General features: G+C 36.4%; 2 protein-coding genes and 1 long non-coding RNA gene across 4 annotated transcripts; all 3 read left to right on the plus strand.

The window, feature by feature from the left end:
* Positions 1-4,811: 4,811 nt before the first annotated feature.
* LOC124953112 lies at positions 4,812-6,228 on the plus strand. Of its 2 annotated transcripts, none has more exons than XR_007102120.1 (3): positions 4,812-5,124; positions 5,256-5,413; positions 5,890-6,228. It is a non-coding gene; the product is annotated as an uncharacterized LOC124953112 (long non-coding RNA). The 2 variants fall into 2 exon arrangements; XR_007102121.1 differs by having other exon boundaries at positions 5,957-6,228.
* Positions 6,229-8,523: 2,295 nt separating this feature from the next.
* LOC124953106 (stress response protein NST1-like) lies at positions 8,524-10,367 on the plus strand. Its single transcript, XM_047504020.1, has 3 exons — positions 8,524-9,507; positions 9,589-9,741; positions 9,864-10,367. Exons 1-3 carry the CDS (start codon positions 8,673-8,675, stop codon positions 10,160-10,162), a joined length of 1,287 nt encoding a protein of 428 aa, XP_047359976.1. The 5' UTR covers positions 8,524-8,672; the 3' UTR covers positions 10,163-10,367.
* Positions 10,368-13,332: 2,965 nt separating this feature from the next.
* Positions 13,333-21,526, plus strand: LOC124953107 (serine/threonine-protein kinase meng-po). The gene is made up of 2 exons (XM_047504021.1): positions 13,333-13,832; positions 17,380-21,526. The coding sequence occupies exon 2, from the start codon at positions 17,380-17,382 to the stop codon at positions 18,541-18,543; it is 1,164 nt and encodes a 387-aa protein (XP_047359977.1). The 5' UTR covers positions 13,333-13,832; the 3' UTR covers positions 18,544-21,526.
* Positions 21,527-21,632: the final 106 nt, after the last annotated feature.

Raw genomic sequence — 21,632 nt, forward strand, 5'->3', positions numbered from 1 at the left:
GCTTCTTATGCTAATGCGTTTAACAATTATTCGTTTTGCATTTTAATCTGAATCTAATCGACTAATGAAACAAAATAATAATGACAATTTCATTGAAACGTAATAACAATGACTATCATTCGCTTATTACACGAATAGATACGTGACGATCACATTTTGTTTATCGAGAATAATGCGCACTGCGTTAAATTCATGTGCATAAAGAGAACGATCGCGTCGCACGTGTCAGTACGTTGTATTTATAACGATCGTGTCCGGTCGTTCGTATCTGTCGAATTACGTTTTCAGAAATTCCCCACATTATGCGTGTGTCTTATGTTTTTGACCAACAACGCGCCCTGACCAATTCCTTTGTTTTCTCTTTCGAGCTTTGTTTCCTATAATGTCTCCTATATATATATATATAATTCGTAATTTTAATTAAACAACGAAGAGTTGACAACGCGATCGATCGCCAATTACAATCGGTTATCGACACTTAAAGGGTGGTAGAAAAAAAACGAGACGAGTAAGTATTATTTATCATTATGTAAAACGTATTTTATTGTTTTCTTAAAAACGCGTATTAATTCGTTAAAACGCGTATGTATTTTTTTTTTTTTGTATCTTCGTACGTTGCCCTTTTTTTTTCTTTTTATCCCCTTAATTATCACAAATCAACGTATTTGCACGAATCATTTCGACTCACATTATTCGGCTTATTTCGATCGAACGTACGTATGTATTATCGGACACCTTTATACCGCATATCGTTTTAGGCGCATATATTTTAGGAAGGTATGTTACATCGAGGGGAGTCAAGGTTACACACAGAAAGAACGAACGCATACCAAAGATACGAAATTATAACTCGCTGATAAATAAATGCTCAGAGAGAGAGAGAGAGAGAGAGAGAGAGAGAGGCATGGCGAATTGAATACAATACGATATCGTCGTCGGCTAAAATTTGCGTTTAAATTTATAGTCCTCACGTGCAATGAGTCTTAGCGATCTTTGTAACGATAACTATATATGTATCTACATATGCATGTATTTTATATCTTTAAAATATAAAATCGATAAGTTGGAATCTAACGCACGTTCGATCGAACCGAGAGAGAGAGAGAGAGAGAGAGAGAAAATATTACAACTTTTTTCTATTTTCAACTAGTCGAGGCTATATATAAAACACAGTTAAGCCCGAATTAGCAACGAAATATCGATCGACATTGTCGACGACTACGTTTACGGTACATCGGCCGATTATTGGGGTTGTTTCGTGACTCGTATAGAAAGAGAGAGTAAGCGAAAGAGCGAGATTCATATTAAACATAGAAGACAATCTCCTCTCCGAATGACGTCGCGGTTACGATCTGCGTAACAGTTCGATCGAATTTCTAATACCGAGATACATATGTATGTACGTACGTACGTACGTACGTACGTACGTATGTATCTCGACGTTGAAAATCCTATCGAACGTTTCCAAGGATATAAATATTGTTTCCCGAAAAGAAATAAAATTAATGGGCCGTGGTGGCGTCCAATGGTTGTTTGTCTATTTGTCGAAAGTCGAACGGCGTTCACAGTTTATTGAACGATAGTAGCTGATGCGCGTCATTGCGTGCCTGTTAAATTATCCTTCTCTCGAAATTCAATCGTATCTGTTCCATCCGAAAGACACGTGCGAAGGAACACATTCGAGTAAGTACATAAATACTGACATACATACGTGCATACATAGATACGACGATATGTACAAGAAAGAAAACAAAACAAAAGAAAAAAAAGAAGGTTCGACCTAAGAAAATTTTTTTTTCTTTCTTTTTTCAACGATTTCCTCACCCACAGAGACTAATCCTCCTCCATTCTTGTTCTTTCTTTTTTTGATTTGATCTTTTTGATGTTAGAATGGATGAAAGAAACTGACGTCATTCGTCGATATACTGTCGATGTACGAACGGTGACGTCACGCAACCCTCTTTTCTACCTTCCTATCCTCTTTTTCTCCCCCTTTTTCTTTTTCTTTTCTTCTTTTTTTTTTTCTCTTTCCATCATGTTTTTTTCCACGTTTTTTTCCACTTCGATACCTATCCGGCGCCTATGCAAATTATCGACCCTACCCTCGGCATTGAGCGAATCTCTAGTAGACATCAATGACGTCATTATTATATCCTTCGAACGGTACATACATATACGTACATATACATATATATATATATATATATATAAATATATACACGTGCATACGTGCATATCACGTCCTCGTCCTTTTATTCACGCTCGTTGCATCATCGTCGGGCCTGAAAATGTCAATGTTTCATTGTATTCATCGATCTTCGTTGTATGGAGGTGTAAAGTAAAAAGAGAAAAATAGAGAGAGAGAGAGAGAGAGACGGACAATCAGAGTGTGTTATGTGTAGGCGCTATGAACTTGGCAATAGAACGGTAGCGTCTTTATCCAAGGATAAATTCGTACCTAACAAATTCGTTCTAAAGAGAGAAAAAAATAAAAAAATAAAAAAGGAACAAAAAATAAGGAAAAGAAAAAATAAAAATTAAAGTCACGTATAAAAAGTTTTGAACGAACACTTTGATATCTCTCTACAAAAACGTCCGATCGATATGACAACGCTTACATTTGTACGCATCTGTATATATATATATATATATACATATATATATATATAGAGAGAGAGAGAGAGAGACGCGCTTGAGCATAGAATCAAACGAAAATAAATGGGAGGAAACGAGTGATTAATTTTCGATTAGAAATGAACGTGCTCGTGCTTTAACGTCAAATTCTATTCTCCGAAAGAGAGAAACTCGATTCGCTTTAATCTCGTTCTAGGATCGTTATTTAAATTATATTCCTGGATATCCATCTGGCGCGAGAAGTACGATTTTAGATCGGTCGAAAGCATCGCTAGGCGAACTTGCCGAACAGGTTCCAGATCTATTAATAGATAGTTAATTCTATATGGTTTATGAACTTGTTCTAGGAGAGCGACGAGTCGATGTACCGTCGTTGTCTCTCTGCGGTCGGTCACACGAAAAAGAATAAAGTGGATCTCCTACTATTTATATATATATATATATATATATACTACGTATACATATATTTTGTGTATTTATAAACATATTATTTATATAGATAGACAGGAGTATACCGTATACTTACATACGTAATTAACCGCGACATAGTAGCGGCTTTCTCGGACAAACTTCTCGGCGTGCTGCCAAAGAGTTTCAGTTCGATTGTCAAAGAGGTTTCTTTGTTGACCGTCTTTAAATCTCTCAACCGACCAATCGACCACCATTCTCTTTTCATGGAACAAATCTCCGTACCTATGTATACGTACATGCATACGCGTCACCTGTTCGTGCAACCGCGTGTCATTTAAATGTTTCAAACGAATGACGTCCTTACGGAAAATGGGATTTTTTTTTTTTTTTTTTTTTTTTTTTTTTAAGGAAATCAAACGACAAGAATCTTTTTTAATTTGTCTCAATTCGGCTTACCAATGTTTTAATTTAAAAATTACTTTTTTTTTCTTCCTCTTTGAAAAAGATATATATATATATATATATATATATAGATATTATACATTAGGTATATTTATTTTAACTTAAGGATATAAAATAATAAATATGAGTATTTCGAACGATTCGCAAAAGCGACGGGAATTATTCGTATTACCATTTCCTATTTCGGTACGACGCATTAATTAAGAATTCATTCAATTATCCAAGTTTATTTCGTCGTCAATGAACTATAATTATTTACCGGAGAGATTCGATTTATCCCTCGGTGCATATTGTATCGTCTCTGTGCCTCGGTTATATAAAAAGAAAACGTTGCACCACTTCGATATTAGAAACGCGTGAAAATGGAAATCCCATAACGCCAACGTTCCATTAAGTTAATGACACCCGAGTCGGTTGCATTTATAGAGTTCGATTTTCTTCCAAATTCGTCCGAGACCAGACGAATGAGAAAAGTCTCTTCTGAAATCGTTTTTCACTGAATGCAAATTTTCAGAATTTATAATTAATACGATCGACGTTTCGACCGTACGAATCTTATTATTATTCCGTTTTATATAATCAAATGTGGAAAGTCAATTCTAGAGAATATATTGGAGAAACTCCAGAAACATAGACGCACATACGTAAGTATTCTACAGATATGTATCGTAAAAATCAAAACAAACAACGCCTTAAATCAAAAGAAAATCTTAGTTGTACTATTGCGTCCGCTCGGTAGAAAGGTGTACGCGTATATCGTGCGTGTAGAATATCCCATCTCGAAATCCTCTTAAGAACGATAACATTTCTTCTCGCGTTTTCTATTGCAACAGAAATTGAATCGATCGTTCTCTATCGTTTTCTCTTTCTCCCTCTCTCCGTTTCTACGTCTTGTCTTTGCCGCGCGGGCACGCGAGGAAGTGATAACAAGAAAACCGCTGACGTACGTTCGGTAAGGCTAAAATAAGCACACGCATTGGTGTATATGATAATTTATTAGGGGTAACAGCGATATCTGTCGGTAAAATTGGAGAATGATTTCTCGCATCTGATATTTTTACCATGTATTTTCGGCCAGGTGGCCTAATAAAAGAAGAATTACAACTATCGGTACGGAGATGCGATCAAAAGCGCCAAAAAGCGTGTGATAATTTGTTTTCGCTTGCTCCAAAGAGGTAATTCATTTTCTCTCTCTCTTTCTCCCACCCACCGATCCATCAATCCACCCACGACACGAGACAAAATTTTCATCACTGGCCAAATAAATCTTTCTCGAAATCCTGAATTTTCCTTTTATCTTCGCAGAATTCATCTTTAAATCAATTAAATGGCAAGCTATATCTGCTGCTAGCGAAGAGCAACATTTTGTCGAAACGCTTAATTGTATGATCGACAAAAGCGAAATGCGTTTAAACGTTAAAACGTTTATTGAGAATTATTCCGCAAAGGACGATGGTTCCTCTTTTATAGAGAACAATGTTTTCGAGGACGACGATGCATCGATAATCTCCGTGTCTTCGTACTCTTTTCAGTCTTTAAACTCTTTGTCCATCTTTCATATTCCCCGATTGGGAAATGAATCTTCTTTTTCAGAATTGGACGATTATATCGAGGATGGTAAGTCGATCGATTTTGTATCTTCTTTTCTACTCAAAGTCATCGTACTCCTTTCATTACGAAATCTCGAATCATTTTCTATGCTTAAATGTACGTGGTCCTATTGTTAGAAGGAAATATTTCTTTTTAAGAACAACATGCGTGACGTTGACGAAGCGTAGGTAAAGCCGTGACGTTAATAAGTAAACGGAAATCGATGCTTGATGGTTCTCCGTAGCCGTGATACGAGTAAAAGAGAATCACATTAACGTTGCCTGTACGTTCAAACGTGAAAGAAGAAACTAAAGAGGTAGGACGATAAAGAAAAACGATATAATATATTTACGCCTCGTTGCAAAAACCTTTCTCTGAAGTCCCATAATATTGACGATCCTTACGTAATCGACATTACATAAGAGAAAATGATATCTTTTTTCTTTCCCTCCTGTTATCATCATTTATCCTTACTCTTCTCATTTTTCTACGAATTTTCATACATTTCAAATAATTTATTCGCGCCCACGTTCCTTGCGAATCATATAAACGAAAATCCATATCGTACCACTACTCTCCTATGTTTATTCTAAAAGATTTGAAAGAATAGAAAATTTTTATTTTCCTCTCCGCCCCTCCTCTCCCCCTCCCCCTCTCCATTCCTCTGCTCCCAAGATTATAAGTGAAAATTTATTTTTCAAGAAATTATTTTTTCCTTTGTTTCTTTTCTTCTCTTCTTGCTTTTTTTTTCTTTTTTTTTTTTTTTTTTTTTTTTTTTTTTTTTTTTAACAGACGATACCGACAATTATTTCGATAAGAGCGACGATTCGAACAGCTGATGCATAATTTCATCCAACAGCGATTGCGTCGGTACGAGCAACAGCGACGAAATGAACGCTAATATTTATCCCAGCGATCATTCGATCAATCCTGCGAGTTCCTTCCTCTTGGATACGGACGACATTGGATTCCCCATGTCTATGTCTGGAAACAATTCGAGTGTCGTATCGTCGGACGATAAATACTTCAACAAATACATATTGTCATTGGAGGAGTGATCAAGTTGAAAAAAAGAATTTTTCTTTATTTTCAAATATTGTTGAATATTACGTTTCTTTTTTAATCATATTAAATAACGTATCGTTTTATTTTGTTTTCTTTTTTTCTTCTTTTCGTTTCCTTTTTCTTTTTTTTCCCTTTTTTTTTTTTTCTTTTTTTTTTTGTATTTCTCTTCTCAGCTCAATATTATCCTCGAGAGTAAATATATCCATTCGTTTTTTATCTTCTAATAAATTTGATTACTCGTAAGAGAATCACATCGTTACGATCTTTTCGATGTTAAACTACACGAAAAATCTTTTCTCTTTTGTCTGACCTTCAATAAACAGTTTTCAAAAGGCGATCGTCTCTCTCTCTCTCTCTCGATATCTAAACAATAATCAACGGTAGAGGTCGAACCAATCGTAGAACGAAGTTTCCGTTTAACAGGATGAATTTATTTGTGGTACGTATCTCGTGTTGTATAAGCGGTATCAAGACGAGTTGGACTTTGATAGCTTCTTAAATCGATCTAGAATAAAAAAGAAAAGAACAAGAGAGAGATCTTTCGGCTCTTTCATCCTTTCTTTTTGTCTTACGATAACGCGCCTAAACAACACTTGGCCCCTGGCTATTACTACTTATTTATTCATTGCGAATAAACAGAATGTTTTTAAAAATAAACCTCCCTTGATGCGATACAATGCGATACATTGTTGAGGTAAGCAAGTAAGAAAGTACGTTTTCTTTTTTTATTTCTTCCTTTCTTTTTTCTTCTTCATTTTCATCGACTCATCTCGAAAACGAGAAGATACGTGTTTTATTATTTATATTTGGAACTTTCTGTTTTCGATGGTCTTTTCATTCGGAAAGTAACAAGAGGAAGAGAGGGAGAGAGATAGAAATAGAAAGAGAAACAGAGAGAGAGAGAGAGAGAGAGAGAGAGAGAGGGAGGGAGAGAGAAAGAGATAGGGAGAGAGAGAGAGAGAGAGAGAGAGAGAGAGAGAGAGTTTCAAAGAAAACACATTTAACCTTTCCCATCGAACAAATACTTATTTGTAACCGAATCGCGTTAGACAATCGTTATCCATCGATCCGATCGTTTCACAGTGGAATATATTCAGAGAATGAGCACAAAATCAGAAAGGCATATTGGTAAATTTAAGATTGATAAGAATCTTGATAGTCTTTCCCAAGAAAAATAAGATAATTAATTTTAATAATAAGACCCATTTAGTCGTAAGTTTAAACGTTTAATTTAAATAAATTCGCAGATCTCGTGGATCGCGTAACATGCAGTTGGATTGTAAATTTTATATTAAACCATAAAACTCAAGAAGAAATAGCAAAGGATATTGCCGATGGTATTCTCGATATCAAAGAAGTCGAAGAAATGTTCCCATGGAGATATGTAGAGGAACTACGTCAAGGCTCCAATCTCGAATCCACGCAGAACTTTTTGAACCGGTTCAAACAAATATCTGGTAATTAAATCAATTATCGAAAGTCTTTTCAACTCGTTCGTACCACTCATTCCGTAGATAGGATTTTACGTTCTTTTTTTCTTCCCTTTTCGTTCTTTTCCTTTCACAGAAGATCGATTGAAAATGATTCTCGACCATTATTTGCGTCAAAAGAGTCGAAATGATATAATCAAATTGATCCAGGATAACGCTCTTAAACTCGACAAACTCAAAGTATCCTATCTTTGGAAATATATAATGGAAAAGGATGAAAATATCGATTCGGAACCGTCAACGAGCAGTTCGTTCAAAAATCCTAATGAAGAGATCATCGCTGAGAGGAAAAAATCGCCAAACGTGAAGAAGAAGAGCAAAGAGATGATGAAGAAAAACGATAATTCCGAGATGTCATCGATCATTGTGTTGAGAAATCCTCCTAGTGAACAAATTCTCGTTAAGAGAAAAGGATCGCCAAGCGTGGGGGTGAAGAGAAAACAGATGACCACGAAAAGCGATAATTCCGAGACGTCATCGAGCAGTTTATTGATAAGTCCTGATGAACAAATCTTCGATGAGAGTAAAGAATCGTCAAACGTGGAGACGAAGAGAAAACGGATAATGAAAAAAGACGATAATTCTGAGCCGTCATCGAGCAGTTTGTTGATAAGTCCTGATAAACAAATCGTCGATGAGATGAAAGAATCGCCAAGCGTAGAGACGAAGGAGAAACAGATGGCGAAGAAAGGCGATAAGAAAGAAACGAAGAAAGGTGATAAGAAAGAGACGAAGAAAGGCGAAAAGAAAGAGACGAAGAAAGGTGAAAAGAAAGAGACGAAGAAAGAGACGAATAAAGGCGAAAAGAAAGAGAAGAAGAAAGGCGAAAAGAAAGAGACGAAGAAAGACGAGAAGAAAGAGGAAAAGAAAGAGACGAAGAAAGGTGAAAAGAAAGAGACGAAGAAAGGCGAAAAGAAAGAGACGAAGAAAAGCGATAAGGAAGAGACGAAGAAAAGCGATAAGGAAGAGACAGAGAAGAAAGTAGAAAAGCTGAAGAAAGTTCGTATTGCAAGGAAGAAAATGACAGGCGACAAATTGAAAGATGTGAAAGCAGCGGCTGGTAACGTTGATGATGGAAATAAAGTCGAAGAAGCGATCGAAAAGAATACCTCGGTGGAAGGGTATCACGGAAACGTTGAAAAAGCTTCGACCGAACCCGGTGTATCTACCAGTGAAGGATCATATCAGAAAGGATTAGAGGAATTATCGGTGACTTGTCAAGAAGATACCTCGAAGTACGCAGAATCGACCGGCGCTGAAAAGAAAATTATCAAGGAACTCGACAAGGAAGATATAAAGGCGAATACGGAAAAAATAAATGAACGTGTGTCGAAAGAAATGAATTTTCCTATTGAAGGTACCTCCTCGAAGAACGAAGAAGAACGTGTCGAAACGAGGAATAACGAAGGGTCCGAGGAGTCATCGCAAAAATCTCGGTCAAACGAGAATGTAAATGTTTCCTCTTTAATTAGGGAAAAGCAAGAATTCAGCTGTAATCAGAAGAGTCGTAACGTTCAAGAATACGATCTCAATATCCAACTCGATTCGAGCACTCCAAAGAAATTGGATAACGACGACGATAAGATTCAACTAAAAAAAGAACCCAAGGAAGAGTCTCTCCTTCATGTAATTTATTATCCCATTGATGAAGATAAAGATAAGGATGTAGATTCGGAAAAGAAATTGGATAAACAGTTGCTAGTAATAAATGATGAAGAAGTTTCAAATTCGACAGATTCGGTGAAATCGGTAATCGTGAAGCCGAGAAAAATTATTAAATTGCCCGAGATCGGTGAGCCCGGTCCTGCGACGGAAAACGCTAAAGAAACAGTTAAAAAATCAAAATGTAAAAAACGTAAGGAAATAATCATCCTAATCCTATCGATCGTCAAAATTGAAAGATTCCTTTCATTTTGAATATTTGTAAATGTTATAGATGCCGACAAATCGTTGGAGCAACAAAGAAAACGCAAACATAAGCAAATGAAGAAGAAAGAGATAATGAAACGTGAAAAAAAAATTAGAAATACCATAGAAAAATTAAAAGGTCAAATAAATAAGCTGATAAAAGATATAAAATATCTCGGAGGTAAACTTTCGTAAATTTTTTCGTTTATTTTTCCCCTTAGTAATACACTATTAAAAATTGTCAAAACTAACTTTTTATCTGTATATATATATATATATTTTTTTTCTTTTTTGTTCTAAAAGAAAGTGAATCTTCCTCTTCTTCTATCGATGACAATTCCGAAAAGGATTCATTGAGCTCCTCTTACAACTACATTTCCGGAGGAGAGGCATCCAGCGTCGATTACGATTACTCTTACGAAGAATCATTGTACAGTTTATTCTCGAGTGATAGTGAAAAATCTCTCGAGAATTGTTCCGATACATCCTACATGTCATCAGAATCTGAATCTACAGAGAGCATCACAGATTCGGAGTATACGATTTGCACCAGTTCAAATCAAAACGATTCTACGAGTAATTATACGAGCTACGATTTTTAATCCTTTCGAATACTCTTATGAAAATTAATCTAAAAATATACAATCATTTTTACTTGGATTTTTAATAACAGTGACATACGATATATTTATGCTCGCGTTAAATGCCTTATCTTATTGCTATTATATATATATATATGTACAAATAATGAATTTTTAGCTTTGAACGATTAGACTATTGTCAAAGTTACTGTAAGTTCCTGTTAGCATATAATTTATTTATTCCGTAATTTATTTTAATTTGTGATAATTATCACGGTTTGTAAATGAATGAATTTTATATCTGTTATTTTGCGAAACGTTCTTCAAACATGTAACATGATTGTCTTAAATTTCTATGAATGTATCATTGTATTAATAATGAAAAGAAGAAAAAGAAAAATATCATTTCCAATTCTTGCGTCATAACCGTCAGTTTTATTTCCTTTTCCAATAATCGATCAACTTACACCGAAGTTCGTGACAGGTTTGATCTGTCGAAACGATGAGAAAGTTTTTTTTTTTTTTTTTTTTTTTTTTTTTTTTTTTTTTTTTTTTTTTTTTACGAAAAAACACGACATATCTCGGTATCTCGGAGAAATTGCATATTCAGATGAAGGAAGGAGAAGCGAGATGATCGTCACGAGACGATTTTGGGGCTCGACGTAAATACAGGTTGCATCAGGCACGAGATAGCGCTTCACGGAATGCCCAGAGGCAATATTATAATTATGTTTTCTACAATTCGCAAAACTTCGTCACGGGTTACTCCTATTATTTTTCTTTCTCTTTCGACTTTTCTTTCTTTTTTCTTTTTTTTTTTCTACACTTTGTGCGCGACGCTACATTCAATATCGTTGTTCTGGCACCCAATCGATTCGTTCCTTCGAGGAAGAGAATGCGTGGGTGCTCTGTCTACATGTTTCTGCGTCTCTCTTTTCGTATAGGTATAGTTTATCCTATCTCTTTTTATCTACCTATCTTTCTCTTTTTCTCTTTCTCTTTAATTCTGTTTCGAAAGAAAATGAGAGACATCACGTGTGTGTAGTCTTGGATTCAAAAACGAAGTATTTAAACTGACATCATCGTCTATCGCTCGGTAACGTACGACGAACCGTAAAGTTTTTCCATTATTTTCTAATTCGACGAGGATTTCGTTTGAAAAAAAGAAAAAAGGAAAGAAAGAAAGAAAGAAAAAGAAAAAAAAGAAAAATATGTCTATCAAGAACGAAATGTATTTCCGTAAACCTTGCGATGAGATAAGTTTCTCTTACGCGGAATAGACCAGATTTATCGAAAATCTATGACTAGACTATTTCCGAGAGAACAAAGTAGAACACCAGTTTCAAAATTTCGTGATAATCTGGACATATATATAAATGAATTGATGACAATATATTAGAATTAGGGTGACACTTATTGAAAATCGAAGACACGAAAGAAAGAGATTTTTTTCGGAAATAACGCTCGATCCCGATATTGTTTTTTCCCTGATACGAATAAACGTGCGGAAAGATCCGGAAACATGAAAGGAGATTGAGAGAGAAAGAGAAAGAGAGAGATGGAACGAGCCCTAGAATCAGAAATGTCAAAACGTTCTTCGATCGTTCGAAGAACTATTGTCGTTAGAACGGAGTGAACGGGAAAAGGAGAGGACGAGGACGACGACAAGTACGACAGGAAATGTTCGTCCCTATATCAAAGTTCCAACGACATCATCTTTAAAGCTTTGTAAAATCAACGGATTGTCGAGCTTACAGTTTCTATTTGTATCTCCGTTGCGTACTCGTCTTAACGACGCGTTCTTTTCCAACCCCGGAAATCGAGTCGACGTTGAATACGATTCGACACGTGATATACGTAGCTTGGTTATACGTTTGGCTTAACGAACCGAAGAAACACAACCTGAGATGAGGAAAATGATGATGACGACTACGATGTATTACACAATAGCCCTACTTGCATTTAAATTTGCATCGCCACACCGCCGGTTTCTTCTATTTATACTTTAATACCACGAGCCGCTTTTACGGTCCAGCGAACTATGGACATATACATATGTACTTATGTATACTTGACATAGATTTTATAAATACTTGCAGGTGCAAATTCAATTACGAATCGGTCACGCATTTTGCGTCAATTTTTTTCTTCTCCATTTTTCGATTGTTTGTCTTTCGATTGTTTCCTTTTCTTCTTTATTTATTTATTTATTTATTTCGGTTTTTCTTCATTCATCGTTAAAAAGCAATGAATGTACTTTCGAGAAACGCTGCATATTCTCTGATTCTATCATTTCTGTTTTTATTTATTCACTGGGGTAAATAAACTTTCGACTAAGAAGAAGAAGAAGAAAGAGAAGAAGAAGAAAGGAAGAAGAGGAAATCTTCTGATTATTGTCAACAGCTGGACCGCAAATGCATCGCTATCATATTCTAAAATCAAATTCCAAGATATTTTCTTTGGCTTGTTACCAGTTAAGTCGAAAATTGTCGATATTGAAATCCTCGCCTAGCGCCGCAAGTTCCTATCGTACGGTTTACTTTGCACAACACGTTTGTGGATTATGAAAATATAATCCTGGATTTCGGACCGTGTCGAACGCCTTAAACCGACATGAGTCTTTGAATGTAAGTAAACTAAGCGAATTTTCATGGAAGGATTTTAGAGATCAGGAACATAAGATAAATAGAAAGAGATAAAGAGAGAGAGAGAGAGAGAGAGAGAGAGAGAGAGAAAGATACGCGTTGTCAGCTAATACTGAAAATGTTTTCTTAACTTCCTGCATATAAATTTGTTTACTTGCAAGTGTAGAAAATAAAAAAAAAAATAAACGAAACTCAAATTATACTAATTCTTCGTAGGAACGTTCGAAACATTTTTTTTTTTTTATACGAACCTAAAAATATTACAAATAATAAAACAAAGTTTGATATTTTTAGGCAATTAAAAAAATAGACGATCAAATAGTTGATCAAACATGCAGCACTTTAGTCTAGATGGAAGAAAGAGGGAGAGAGAGAGAGAGAGAGAAAGAGAGATAAAGAAAAGAAAGAAAAAGAAAAAAAAAACAAAAAAAAAATGATAAGAGTAACGAGCGTTATACTCTTCTTACTTCATCCTCGTAGATACTCTTTCTTTCTCGATTCACGTCTGCGCGTCATAGCGGCACGTCTATAAAAGCGACGCTGGGCGTCGCGATGCCTTCAGACGCGAGATACGCGCACAACTGAAAATGTTAACGCGCTCTGCCGGCTTCTTTTATTCTCTTAACGACATTTATCTCATTGAACGACGTTGATCCGTCGTCGATCTTTATTTGACAAAGAAGAGCGATTAAGTGTAACAGACTTTATTTTCTTTTTTTCACGTGAGAAACTCTCGTACTATTTATTCGTTGTTATTTTTAAACGACGATTGTTCAAGACACAGAAAAAAAAAAAAACGTTGTCTTTGATCCCGTGGAGGATGTAAATGAGAAAGAAGATACTTAGGAAGACTTTTCGGTGACAAGTGAAACGGACACTCGAGTGATCTCGAATAATAAATAATCTACCGTGAAGAAAAATTGAGAAGGAGCGAGAAAAGGGACAGAGAGAGAGAGAGAGAGAGAGAGAGAGAGAGAGAAAGAAAGAGAAGATTTAGCTTGTGCAGTGAATCCCTTCGTGATAATTTATTCGTCTCTTCGATCGTGGTAAGTTCTCAAAGCTTCTTAGATGGATGTGATATATATATATATATATATATATATATATATATATATATATATATATAATATTATGCAATCTGTATCTCGATAAGAAATAATCCTTTTGAAAATGATTAAGTCGATGAATTATTCGAACACATAAATATTCAATCATTGTCATCGCTAAGTATACGCGTCTTCGAGATAATGACTTTGAAATAATTAATAATCCATTTTTCTACTCCTTCCTCTCTCTCTCTCTCTCTTTCTTTCTACTTTCTACCCTTACTTCTCTTACCTCATCCTATTGAAGTAAAAATATTAGTAGAACATGAGTGTTCAATTTTAAATGCCTTTAGTAAATTCTACTATTTAGAGACGAACGATCAACGTCTGTCGCTAATGGAACGTTTGGGAGATAACGAGTCGAAAATTATAGGCTATATTTATGTGATATTTATCGATTCCACAAAACGACATGAAGTCTGACATTTCGCCATATACTGATAACTGACATCTCGCTTGTACGATATTTTTTTAACAACGATAACGAGGTAATACTTGAAGATTATTGATCGCCGAGGAAGACGATACGAGATGCTTAAGCTAATTCTTTTAAAAACCCGGAAAGTATTACTAATTGGTTTATGTTATCATTGAAGAAACCTAAGCAATTTACTTTAAACGTTCTTCGTATACGATATTCCTGCGAGAGATAATTATTATTGACGTATCATCGATCATCCAGGCTCGTTCAATCACTTGGTTTAATGTTAAATTTGAAATTAAAAAAGGAAACAATTAATTTCTCTCCCGAAGGAAATGAACGATTATGTCAAGGAGTATCGATCGTTAAGAACTTCCGATAAAACGTTTCTACTATATATCGGTCTGTATACTCGAAAATAGATAGCCGATATTTGATTTCAGGTAATCATAAAGAACGTCCAGTTTAGCCGAAAATAAAATCACAATGTCGAATCGATAATCATCCATTTCTAGGACACATTTATCATCCGAATGCAACAAAGTTAACTTTAGCAGCCCATAATAACTCATATAAAGTACGTATCGAGTGGCTCATAAAATCCTTCCGACGAATTTTATCGGAATAAATTCGGCGTATCGAAATATCACGAACTTTTCGGCTTTAAATTCTGTCAGACTTGTCGTGATCAAGTATAGATGATCTATTACTCGTAAAAAAAAAAAAAAAAAAAAAAAAGAAGAAAAAAAAGAATATTGACTTAGTCATCCAATGGCGTTACTCAGTCTGCTGATTCACAGCGTGGGTCGTTCCTTCATAAAACAACTCGCTTGTGTCTATTCCTATAATTGTCTAGATCTTTTGTAATAAAAACTAACAGGTCGTTAAAATATCAAGGAAAAAAGTGTCAACCTGGAAGACATCGTTTAACAATAAAAAATAGAACGAGAGTCGAACCGTGATATTTATGTTTTTTGATGAACGAAGCGCATTCGTCAACACGTGCATCCTTTCCATGCTACTTAACCCTTTCTCAATCGCTTCATCGGAGACACGCATTCACGCCAAAGAATCGCTCTCTTCATCCCTCGCGCGACATTAAAATAGACGCGGTAAACAGAAATGCTAAATATACTTGCGCCTAAGGCTTGTCAGGGCAAACCGGTGTTAACCGGTCTAGTAAAAATAAAGTAAAAAATAATGGTGACTCTCCTTCGACAAAAAAAAAAAAAGAAGAAGAAGAAGAAGAAGAAGAAAAAACAGGAAAAGAGATGCGATAGAATGAAGCAAATCTCTCTAAAAGATATAAGAACTGAGATATCTTTTTAGCTTCCGGATGCACACATGTCAGAACTCGAACATCGACGCGACGATAAATTTAGGAAAAGTCGATTTCGTACGAGCGTCCCTATTTGAATCGATGCCAAAGCTCCTTCGACTCCGTCAGGGTTTCTAGAAAGTCGCGGGATCTCTATTCTGCTAGCCAGATTGCGTTGGCCAAACCGAGGTCCTTGCTATTGATCTAGGAGAGCCCGCTGTAAAGGTCCTGAGTTCACCCGGCCACCCCCCTCCCTTCCTTCTCCATCCACTTTCCTTCTGCTTTCTATGCCATGCTCTTTTCTCCTTCCAGAAACTTTACATCTTTTACCGATCCATGCTGTCTCGGTCCTGAATTTCTTCGCTTTTGAAAGGCGCCAGCCATGTGGATAGATCGAGAATATGTGGTTTGAGAAATTATAAAAACTTGTCAAAAGATTGAGGACACGAGTTTCGGATAACTTCCTCGTTAAGTTGATTGAAGATGACCGTAATTAATTTCCTCTTAGACATTATATATTTTTAATTTAATCAATTTTTTTCTTTTTCCTTTTTTATTACTATTTTGTTTACGTCTACGTCTTATCCTCTCTCTCTCTCTCTCTCTCTCTCTCTCTCTCTCTCTCTCCCTCCCTTTTTCTCTCTATCTCCCTCATACGAATATATTATCGAGCAGTGGCGTGAATCAACAAAGTTATAAATCGGTGGATCGAGTATAAATCTCCAAAAGAGAATCCCCGACGATTTGGACGGTACGTTTACATCGTGCGCGCATGCAGCTGGACGAATGACGCACGTGGAAACGTGCGTTCGAGCCTCGGCTCGTCGTCTTTGCAAACACAAAATCGATATTAATGTTGTACGTTAAATATATTTGATAGCTCCATAACAGTTCGATTAACTAAGATGAAATCAGATTTTACGTTCAACGAGTATAATATTCTTGAGGAAACTAGAAAACTTTATTATCAATGATTGAATCTTTCCTTGATTAAATCCCCTCGTGATAATATGGCTTATTCTACGTAGATATCACGCGAACGTCCGGAGCTCGAAGCGGACAGACATACCTATTTTTGAAATAGGACGCGCTTTGTCACTGCATCGGAAACGTAAATATCCTCTTTTCACCCGTTAGAAGAAAGGAAGGCATCCATCACTCAGACCAGACCCTCGTGCTTTCCTCACGGATGTCTAACGTCATTGATGCATTCATCGTTTTCCGATCGAGTCGGTCGACGTTCATATAATCGATACGTCTGGTAAACTTGCGACACTCGATCTAACGTGATTCGCTCGCACTGTCGAGAAACTGTTGACAAAGTCATGACGGTTTCCAGCATCCCACGTAAAACACGATGCATTCGTGCGTTAAATCGTACGGCCGCCCGTTCTGAATCTCCATCCCCTCTTTGTCTCACACCCCCTAATCCCCGGGGTAGCAATCCTTTAAACCGTAAAACTACGCTGACGTAAGGATGACGTTAAGACGATAAACTTCCTGAAGATCGATTAATACTTTGCTTTACTCGATTAATTTAATCCCGCTGATACGAAAAGAAGCGATTTCGCAAAGTTTCAACATCGATATCCCGTTAATGTCAGACGAGCGTGTTAGATAATAGAAGCGGTTTGTATATTTCCTCGTTGAATGACGTCAATTAAGAGTAGATAAATCGTCTAGATAGATATTATTATCCACGTGTGAACGATCATTGAAATTTATAATCCTCCTCTTTGATGTTTCAGATGAAGCTGCACGAGAAGAAGGAATCGGGTATCCACAGGATACAAGAGGTACCGCTCGAGGAATTGGATCTGGCAAAAGAGTACAATGTCGAGAAGACTTTAGGCGAGGGTAGTTTTGCCAAGATTCTTCTTGCAATGCACAGGGCAACACAAACGAGGGTGGTCCTAAAGGCGGTCCATCAGGAACTCACCACCGAAAAGGATTTCTTTCGAGAATTCCATTATTCCTATCATCTCAGTCCACATCCCAGTATACTCTGTTCTTATGCGGTCGCCTTTAAGGCCGAGAAATGTTATTTCTTCGCCCAGGAATACGCGCCGTTCGGAGATCTGTCCGGAAACGTGAAAGCCGGAGGATTAGGCGAGGACGCCTGTAAGAGAATCGCCGGACAATTGGCTTCGGCTCTCGACTTCCTTCATTCCAAGCAACTGGCCCATCGAGATATTAAACTCGAAAACGTGCTGGTTTTCGCACAAGACATGTCCAAGATAAAGCTCTGCGACTTTGGTAGTACGAAACGCGAAGGTAGTCTAGTGAACAAAATTAGATGCACCTGGGTGCCATTTCAGCCGCCTGAAATCTACGAGGTTATCAAGAACGAAAGGTACGCCTGCAAGAGAAGTGCCGATTGCTGGCAATTCGGCATAGTCCTCTTCGTTTGTCTGACAGGCAATCCACCCTGGCAGAGTGCCGACCTGATCCAGGATCCGGATTATTCGGCTTTTCAGAGATGGCTCAAAAGACGTACCACCAAAATACCACCAACTTTCAGACGTTTCACGCCACGACTTTTGAGGTACTTTAGGCGAGCCTTCGAGCACAAACCTGAGAAGAGACCGCACGTGACGGAAATCAATAAATACCTAAAAGATTCTTGGTGCATCAGCAAAATCAGTCACAGTGCTACATCGACGTCGGTCGATGTAAACGAAAGTCTAGCCAGGAGAGGCGACAGCCTTCTCTATTTGGACACGATCGTGGACGATCGTCACAACGTCGACGAGAATAAAAACAAATTGAGAAAACTGTTAAACAGTTATGGTCTCGAGACAACGGTCGACCAGAAAGTTGTCACAAAGAGGATCTGGGAATGGGTGATGCAATGCGATTCTACTATCCACGATCCCAGTTTCATAGGTGGATTTGGTACGGAGAATATGTGAGAGATGGTTAAATCTTTCAGCGAACCCTGCTTGCAGAGTATCAAGCAGGAACGCAAGTACAGCCTGGCAGATCTCGACGTGCAAGTCGAGCGTGCGAAATAATGCCTTTATGGCGAATAAGCTTAGTAAGCTATCGAACTGCATTATCCATGACGTGGACGTCGAGTGCAATTTTATGCATCGATCACATTTCCAACGTGTTCAGTAATACCTCGTGTGATAGACTTTATCGACGGACCGATAATCGATGAACTCTTCGCGTCTTTCGGGATCGTTCAAGGGCGATACCGATAAAAAGCATGACGAGGTCGTAAGGTCGCGCGATGCAAGAGTGTACGAGTGACTTTATCGACGATGCAAGAAGAAGACAAAGGAGAGAGAGAGAGAGAGAGAGAGAGAGAGAGAGAGAGAGAGAGAGAGGGAGAGAGAGGGAGAGAAGAGAACAGCTATTTCACATCTTCTCTATACCTTTCTTTCTCTTTTTCTTTCTCATTAGTTGTACGAAAGAGTTTAGTCAGTAGATAAAAATGAATGTGATATAGAGGATGTAGTGATCGTGACACTATAAGGATAACGAAGTGTCAGCATGCCAGCCAAAGAGACAATAATAAATGTCAGATGAAACTTAATAGTCAAATACCTATGTCCTTGTAATCAGTAAACCGTAGAGATGAAACGCGGATTTTCCGCGATTGAGCACGAATTTTTATCGGTCGCACTAAACTTTTCCTTTTCTTCGTGTTCATTCTCTTTTGCACGCGATCGAGGTCAAGGTATCAATTAGTATCCTAAAATATTCACAAAAAAAATGACGCTTCGATGATTGGATATAATTACTATTCGAATACTATAGAGGTTCTTTTGAAATTATAATCAATATGATATCTTTCGAATTCTATCAAAGTATTCCATTAACCCGAATATTTAAACAACAAATTCAGTAAACATTAAATATCTTGACTAGACAGTTTTATTGTAACGAGTATGTAATTTTGAAAAGCATTTCGAAAAAAAAGCTCCTATATCAGATAAAATGAAAGGACAAAGCAAAACGGATGCTGCAAAATCGACTAGGAAGTTTGATTGTTGTCTAATCGATAGAAAATGCATATATATAAATATATATACATATATATATATATATATATATGTATGTATATATATATATATGTATGTATGTATATGTATACATACACACATACACACACATTATACATATATTCTTGTAGGAATTTATAGTAAGATGTAGAAAAGTAAGAGGATGAAAAATCTAGTAACGTTGTTCCTTAACGACGATTGTACATAGAAAAGAAAAATTAGAGAGTAACTCTGCCTAAAATACAAATGTCCGAATGCCGAACGTGTGTGCACCGAAAAAAGAAGAAAAAGACAAAGAGACAAAGAAATAAGAAAAAAAAAAAGAAAAAAAAAAAGAAAAGAAAAGAAAAAACAAGAAGAAAACAGAACGCAATCGTTAATCGAGAATCGCGAGAAAAATGACGAATGGCATTTTTGGTGCCGACTAGTAAGTACCTATCGCTCCAAAATTAATACTATCTTTTATATACGCTATTTAATTACCTAGCATATGACAATTGGATTATATTTTGTCGTAAAAATTTTGATCGACTTTTCGACGATTATAAATCCTGTCTCTCAGCATGCATAAATATTTCTTGATACTTATACTCTTCAAATACAAACTCACAAATAACATCTTGACGCGTCATGCAATGAGTGGATTGATTGTCACCATTGCAAAGCATCTTTACATACTGGCTAAAAGAGGAAAAAGAAAGAAAACAGGGGAAAAAAAAAGAAGAAATAAAATTGAAGAAAATAAAAAAAAAAGGAAAAAAAAAACAGAGCTAAAAAAAAAAAAGAGAAAAAATAAACAAGCTTCGCGTCAATTCGTTCCTTGTTGTACTTCGTGGGTCCAAAAGTGAATCGGGAATAAAATAAGACGTATTTGTGATAATAAAAGTACGTGGGAACGACTTTGCAAGAGGCTATCTTAGTGTTAACGTTCGGTTTTCGGATCACTAACAAAATAAATACATCCTTATTGCTATCGATGAGCTATAGACTGGGATATTAGAAAAGCTGTAAGAAAAATGCCTCATGACCATTCATCGTTTCTATTTTCAATGCTCGAATAGTGTATATTAAATACTATATCGAATGATTGCGAGTCAAGATCGATGACGAACCCTCGTAATAATTAATCCGTTAGATTGCTCCTCATTAATTGGCATAAATCATGTTAATTTTTTTTATATTCATCGATATGTATTACTCAATGAACTTGCAATTAAGAGATCACATAAATGTGTGATGTCAGAGCCAATTAATAAGCTTACATAATGTTTCGTTGTATATCAATTTGTGTTGTTAACTAATTTTTAAAAATATCGACGTCTTTGATAACGTACCTATTTATTGGCACGACGAGTATAATTTTTTTTTTCTTTTTTTCTTACGTACGACCAAAAGAGAAATTTGCCAATATTTTTTGCGCCAAGTTTACAAGGATTAACATGTTTCTGACGCCAGCCTAATTTTGAGAGGTTCGATGTCATCGATTTTTGCACATTACGCGTACGAAACGTTGGAAGAGAACGATTATTGTAAATAGATGTGTGAGCGTACGCGTGCCAAACACTCAGGGATCCCGAATACGAGGATTTCCGAACAGGTTTGTCCGCTTTTCGAGCGACAAGACGATGATTTAGATGTATTAATACGAAGAAGAAAGTCGAAAGTTTGCGTACACGCGTTTCTACATTTGTACGTTAATCCTGAAGATGTTTCAGTAGGCAAAACTCTTTGTAGATCCTTTCTTAGAAGAAATTAAACGCAAGAGTTATTGATTTTAAAAATTGCCGATGAAGACGAAGTTTGGACTACGTGGTGCGTGGCCTCTGTTAAACGTCAAGCAATGTTTTGTATATATCGAAATAAACGTTGAAATTATATAAAACAATTATCGAATGCATTCTAAATTATCTCTAATCGATCCTAACCGCAGTACCCATTAAAAAAAAAAATTTTATCCAGCAACGATGACTTCCTTTTTCAATATAACATTC

Source organism: Vespa velutina, chromosome 11, assembly GCF_912470025.1.
Source record: "Vespa velutina chromosome 11, iVesVel2.1, whole genome shotgun sequence".
Taxonomy (NCBI): Eukaryota; Metazoa; Arthropoda; class Insecta; order Hymenoptera; family Vespidae; genus Vespa; species Vespa velutina.